Source organism: Galeopterus variegatus, unplaced genomic scaffold (genome assembly GCF_000696425.1).
Source record: "Galeopterus variegatus unplaced genomic scaffold, G_variegatus-3.0.2 Scaffold5666, whole genome shotgun sequence".
Classification (NCBI taxonomy): domain Eukaryota; kingdom Metazoa; phylum Chordata; class Mammalia; order Dermoptera; family Cynocephalidae; genus Galeopterus; species Galeopterus variegatus.
Genome location: NW_007731777.1, coordinates 76,210 through 83,374, shown reverse-complemented (window position 1 = coordinate 83,374; position 7,165 = coordinate 76,210). Strand labels below are relative to the sequence as shown.

General features: G+C 34.1%; 1 protein-coding gene across 1 annotated transcript in view; it reads left to right on the top strand.

Annotated features, from left to right (window-relative positions):
* Positions 1-7,165, top strand: part of LOC103605231 (vacuolar protein sorting-associated protein 13C-like) — a gene marked incomplete at its 3' end in the record, with an annotated part of 138,950 nt that overhangs the window by 57,178 nt on the left and 74,607 nt on the right. Inside the window, exons 6-9 of the mRNA XM_008589816.1 lie at positions 1,221-1,280; positions 3,784-3,843; positions 4,539-4,619; positions 5,480-5,537. Of these exons, the coding sequence (XP_008588038.1) occupies positions 1,221-1,280; positions 3,784-3,843; positions 4,539-4,619; positions 5,480-5,537 (259 nt within the window). The remainder of the gene's footprint in view (positions 1-1,220; positions 1,281-3,783; positions 3,844-4,538; positions 4,620-5,479; positions 5,538-7,165) is intronic.

Genomic DNA, 7,165 nt, shown 5'->3' with positions numbered 1-7,165 from the left:
AGAGTGCGGCGCTTGGGAGTGCGGTGGCGCTCCTGCCGAGGGTTCGGATCCCATATAGAGACCGGTCCGCTCACTGGTTGAGCGCGGTGTGCGCGTGACACCGAGGGTTGCGATCCCGTTACTGGTCACGAAAAAAGACAAAAAGGGGGGAAAAAAAAAGAAGGAGAAAGTAGAATGGTAGTTACCAAAGGCTGGGGCGGGTGTTGTGGAGAAGGGGAGATGTTGGCCAAATGGTACAAAGTTTCAGTTACACAGGAGGAATAAATTCTGGTGGTCTATTACACAGTCTAGTGCCTATAGTTAAAAATTGTATATTTCTTGATTGCTAAGAGTAGATTTTAAGTGTTCTCACCACAAAGAAATGATAAATATGTGAGGTGATAGATATGTTAATTACCCTGATTTGATCATTTCACAATGTATACATATATTGAAACATCACATTGTATTCTATAAATATATACACTTTTTGTTTGTCACTTAGAAGTAAAATGATGTTATATTTCAGAATGTTATACTTTTCCCCCATCCCTTGTTTCTCTCATGACCAAAACAATTCTATATTACTTTTGAACATCTTTAAGATGTCTAAAACAGTGACACTATACACATGTGGTATGGATTCAGTACTGTGTGTAAATATAATTTAGATATTGAAGATCAGAAATAGAGCAAAAGATTAACATTGGCAAATTTTGGGTAAAGAGACTAAGGAAGTTAAATATTAGAATCTAGAGTTTTTCCCTAACAAAGCAGTTTTGAAATCTCAAGAAAATTAAAGGCTCAATGAGACAGTTCACATTTCCAAGTTTGGAAACCTTAAATGCTTTAAAAATGATTTATTGTCAGTGTTATTATCTGTAACACCCTTAAAAAATTTATCTATGAAGAACATCTCTAATTAGGCACATAAAAAGACTATCCCATTTTAACTATCTAGAGAAAAGTCTGTTTAGTCATAGTTAGTGAGTCCTCTCCTATTAACAGTTCTACTAGGAAAGTATATTAGTGTCATAGAAGTGTTATTTCTACAAAATATGGATATTTAATAACATTTCTAGCCATGCTATTGCCTTCCTTCCCTTTCTTTTCCACAAATCCAGTTGTGCTGTGTGACTGACTTGTAAACACATTTCCCTCTGCTGCCTATTGTAAAGGGTGGGGCATGGATTCAACTTTACTATCAGTATATTTTAATGTCACTTTTTCTTCTTTGGCAGGTCACTGATCCAAGGCGGCCTCTTTCATTTGGTGTCACACTGCGAGAACTTAGTCTATTGGTAATGTTGGCCTTATTTAAAATTCACGTGGAGCCTGTAAAACATTCTGAAGTCACAGGGTGAATTGCCTAAAATTAACTATGGCTACATAATATTGCTATTATACACAGCTTTTCTGGAAGTTCAGCATTATTAGCATACTCATTACATTTTCTAATTATTTTGATTTGTAATTCCATGTATCAAATACCAAAATACCAATATCAAACAATTTGAAAGAAATAAAAGCTGTATCTTAAAACATGTAGGAAAGTAGGGGAAGATAAATTTCTGTAGAGTTATGTACTCATCCTTGCAAGGCACATGTAGATGAAATTTCCAAGTAGCTTATGCGTGTGCATGTGTTTGTGTGTGTGTTACATTAGTATACATGTAAAGTAATTCATTTTGATTAAGTATAATGTAGTTTTTCTCTTAAGGTCTTTAAGGGTAGAGAGTACTGTAGTATATACAAGCTGGACTTTTTTTTTTTTTTTTTTTTTTTACTATTATGGGTAACTAAGTGGTAGGAAACATGTTTTGGGGCAAATAAATGAAGAAAAATAGCTAAATTAGCTTTTTATGTAGAGAAAAAGATGTGGTTCATTTATATACTTTTAAAGTTAAGGGCAGTGAATGATAAATCATGCTGGGTATAGGTTTGCCTCATGGTTAGTTACATGGGGAGGGCCTCAGTGGGGAAAGAAGAGGAAGAAAAATGGAAGGGAAGTGACTAACAGAAAAGCAGAGACAAACGACATTATTATTGTGGGAGCCTTAAGAATATGTGCATGTAGAGAAGTAGAGATAAACATCGAGTTGAAGAACAAAGCAGAAACAATGAGAAAGAGCTGGAGTCAAGGAAGCTAGTGTTTAATACTGTTAATTGCCTATTCTCAAAATGAATTTGAAGTAGCTTTTGATTAAACAGTATACAATAATACATTTAAAGAGATGAGAATCTGTGTTCTGGAGGCTAGAGAGATAATTGTTTCAGAAAACTGAGAATAACACTAGTGGTTATGAGCGAGCACGGTATTTAACTTTGAGCTTCTAGCAGACAAAAAATATAAAGTAGTTATGTACCTTCCTATTGCCTGATAACATCGTACTAGTGCATAAGAATGTGTAGTTTCCTTGGTGTTTGATCCTTTTTATTTTAGCTCAGACTCTTACTGCTGTTTTATTTGCCCGTAGTATTCTCTTCTTTTTGCCTGTCAATTATACTTAGGTTTTAATACTTATGCGAGATATCACCTTGTCCTCTTCATTCTTTTTTAACTTCCCTCTTAGAATTTACTACTCTTTTATGCTCCTCATTATATTTTATCAAAGACCTGTAATATATTATTGTACTCATTACCATGCTGATTTCCTTCTATGTAAATGACATTCATCTTTTTATACCTACTGATTACAATAGTACTTACCTTTCAGTGTTTTTGTGATGATTAAATATGATGGTTTGTGTAAATCACTTGTCACATTTTCTGGATCAATTCTTTACTCTGTGTCAACTACTACAGTGGCTATTATAGTGACAATAACAGCAAACGTACCCCTTTTGTATCCCTACCATTCCTTTCTTTCATCTTTCCAAAAACAGTCTAACTTTTAAATCTAAAGTAATTTTCCTACTTCTGATCTGGATTTCATGTTCCCCCAAGTCCTCAAGAACCTTTCTTCCTTCCCTGCCTTCCTCCCTGACTTCTTTCCTCTCTTTCTTTCTTCCTTTCCTGCCTTCCTCCCTGACTTCCTTCCTCTCTTTCTTACTTCTTTCCATCAATCTCCCTCTCTCTCCTAAATCTTCAAGTCCTCTCTCTCTCCACACTCCTTCTTGTAAACTTTTAAGCACATTCAAGTCTCTCCTTTATAACAAAATAAAAAAGGTTCTCCTTAACTGTCCCGCACATCTCCAAGACCCCATCTAACTGCTGCCTTCTCTTTCTGTTCTTTCCAACCAGATTTTTTGAGAGAATTTTTCACCGTTGCTGTTTCTTTCTCCACCTCCCACTGACTCCTTACCCACTGTGCTCTTGCTCCACTACTCCACTGCAGCTGCTCTTAATTTCATCTGTAATGCCCTTGCTGCTAAATAAGTTTAGTATTTGGCATTTCTGACCATGCTGTCCTTCTAGAAACATGGTTGTGTGATTTCCATATTGTCCTGGTTGTCTCCTACTTTAAAGTAATTATTTTGTTTGATTTTTTGAATGTATTTTTTCTTCAATAGTGTAGAGGCTGACTCTCTGTTTTCATTCATAACCAGTTCTTTCCACCGTTCAGACACATAGTAGCTCAATAACTGTTTTCTGAATGAATGAAGCCAGTTAAATTAGAACCTCCTCAATTCTATTTTCATTGTTCTTTTGATTTTGCCATATAAATATGTAAAGCAACAGTTAGCTAATACTAGCCAACGTTAGCTGGATGTCTTTTCTTTCTAAGCTATTTTGTTACAGTTTACAGATATTAGAGCACTATCTGTATACCACATTTCCCTGTTACTGTTTTTTTCTTTTAGACTGCAAATGAACATTGGACTCCATGCATATTGAATGAAGCAGAAAAAATTATATACAAGGTATTGTATTATATTAGAATAAAAATTGGCAGAATAAAAAATGGTAGAATGTGCCATTGGAGTGTGAGTTAAGTCTTCAGTTTAATTTTGGCTCTGCTACTTACCATGTGACCTTCTATAATCACTTACATATTCTGAGATTTAGGTTCTTCACCTATCAAATGAAGAAACTGGATAAAATTAATATTTCCCTAGATGGTATTTTACGGAGTATTAGGTAATTGAGATATTATTTGATGTTATAGAAAAAATATCCTTCAGTCAGGTAACACTGCTGATTAAAATACTAAGCTGCACATAATTAAACAGGTGTGTTTGATTTTGTTTTAAACTACAGGACCTCACAATACTTTAAGTATGCTAGTAACCATTGTGAATCTCCAAGAGGGATATTTAGTGTGTAGCTCTCCCCGCCTTGTTGATCATAGAATTCTCTCCTACCACCCCTTCCCTGGTAACAGCCATTCATATTTGCTGGAGGGATTATGTATTTCTTAGCACAATTTAGCAAATGCTCTACTTAAAGTCTATGACAGGGATATATTTTTCCCCATTTTTGCATTATTTTCTTTTATCCAAAAGTTCAAAATGATAGTTGGATCCTTTTGGAGTAGTGAACATGGGAATAATTTTTTACTATTGATTAATAATTTCAGTGTGTTAGTTGCTTGACCTCTTTAATTTTTCTTTTATAGCTTATACGACTTGATAGTCTTAGCGCCTACTGGAATGTAAACTGCAGCTTGTCTTACCAGGGATCAAGGGAACAGATCTTGGTAATTTCAGTTTATCCTTGAAAGAGCTAACTATACTCCCTAAACTTTTTAAACAGAAGAGGTCCTTAATGAGGACAGGATATGAGTCATTTGTGTAACTTGCATATCACTAAGTCAGAAGTGTGGAAAACATCTTTTGGAATCCATTATGTCTTCAGAAAAGCACTTTTGTTTTTGAAGATCTTTGTGAAATCATTCACTAGACAGTGAGATGACAATCTGTACTATTAAATTAAAACTGCATTTATGGATTTTCACACTCATTTTGATGGCATTCTTGTTACATTGTAGTATTTTGTAAGGTAATGATGACATTAAGAGTGTTGTAAAGATGATACCTTTCAGATCTAAAACATGTCCTTGGCAAATGTTTTAAGCATTTGTGATGATTTTCTGAATAGTGAAAGATTAATTTAAAACTTTAGTGTGCTAAGCCAGTCTTAGTCAGGTTTATTTACTTAGAGGAGAAAGGAAGAACAGTTGAATTTTCTGAAGTGGGTTAATTTAAAAGTTCTATCTCATATTTCTCAGAAAGATACTGTAACAGATAATTTGCCTTTGAGTAGAAAGTGAGATCCCAATTCATGGATGTATATGTATACATGTATTGTTTCAAAGTCAGAGGGGAACACAATATTATAATGCTGTTTGTAGATACATAGAATTTTAGAAATTATCTGCTTCTGTATCTTTGTACTAAAGAAATATATCTGTAAATAATGCTCAGTGTATTTTCTTATGGACTACTGGTTACAAAGAGGGAGATAAAGACACTGTAAGAACCAAGTTATTTGTATGTGTGGCTGAATCTGTGTGCATGTTCTTTTTCACTCTTCATATAATTCAAGTTTTTTTTTTAGGATCAGCTGACAAATGAAATTCATACAAGTAGAAATATATCCTCAAACCATCAGTATAGTAAGTAATGGTAAAAGTTTATTTCATGTTATGGGAAGAACATGTAACTAAATAATTTAACATACTTTTTCTCATAAAATTACTTTGACAAATGGAACGTATTCATTTTATACCTTAGTTTAGTGCGCCACCGGGCCGGCCCGTATGATACAGCATTTTGGATTATAACTAATTATTTAGGAATAGATTATAACACATACACTACTGGTGAATGAGAGAAACAAGGACTGTATAGCTGTAGTTCACTCCCTGCAGCTAACCTCCTTTGACCTTCAAGGTTTTCTTCTTATCTTGTTATCATATTCTTTGTTTTAGGATTTAGGTTTTCTTTCTTTCCTTTCTTTTTTTTTAAATAACTAAATCTCTGAGATCTTGGTATTCAGGTGAGCCCTAGCATGTTACTATTGCAGTGTTAAGATCAACCACTCTAGAGACTTTTTAAGTGAACTTTTCTATTTCTTAGCAGCCTCACCTTTTTTTTTTTTTTTAGATAGATCTTTAACAAAGTTACCTGGTTATTTATTTTTTCTGTCTGTTTTCTCCATATTAGTTTCATTCTAAAGAAGCTATTGGTTTGTTCTTATTTAGCGTACCCCTTTTTGATTGTTTTCAGCTTTCATACCCATGTTCTTCCATGTTAGTCTGGTTCACTGTTGTTTTCTTTGTGTTCTTTTGTAGCTCATTGCCATTGGAGGATGGTTGGCACTTTGTTTCATGTTCGTAGACACCTCTATTTAATGATAGAGTTTTTAAGTGCTGCCAGTTAGTAAAGGCATTTAGTTTCAATGATGAAAGAGCTAGTTAAAAAAAATCTACAACTTTATTTTTAGGCATTTTCCTTTTATAAATAACCTGTAAGTCAATTAAAATTTTTGTATAATCTTATGCAAATTGTAATTACCCTTAGGTATCACAATTTATATAGTTTTAATACTGTTCATAGTTAAAATTATCACTTTACTTTTCCCTATCATCTTCCCTATTATATCTTTTTACATTACTTTTCAACCTCAAGAATATTTTCTTTAGCTGATTCTAAGATTATGTGAGGGATTTTCAAAAAGTTCATGGAAGGATTCATATTATCTTTCAATTCTATTTTTCCAGAACTCTTTGACGTACTCTTGTATATGTAATGATCATTTTGAAAATTATAAAGTGGTGAGCACTTTTTCTGGGGTGAATTTTATTCATGATTCTGTTCCTAAATTCTACCAGTGATTAAATAAGACAGATACTAAGAAGATTTTGTTTTCTTTCTTGTATTAGTATTTTTAATGAATAATAAAATCATTAAATGTCTAGTAGCAAGGAAGAGAAGTCTAATTTTTATTTTTTTATTTTTTTATTTTTTTGTCTTTTTGTCTTTTTCCGTGTCCGGCAACGGATCGCAACCCTCAGNGGGAGCGCCACCGCACTCCCAAGCGGCGCACTGCAGCAGTGCACCACCGGGCCGGCCCTCAAGAATATTTTCTTTAGCTGATTCTAAGATTATGTGAGGGATCTTCAAAAAGTTCATGGAAGGATTCATATTATCTTTCTTTTTTTTTTTTTTGTCTTTTGTCTTTTTTCCGTGTCCGGCAGCGGATCGCAACCCTCAGTGTTCCCCCCGTACCGGCCCGGGGCCC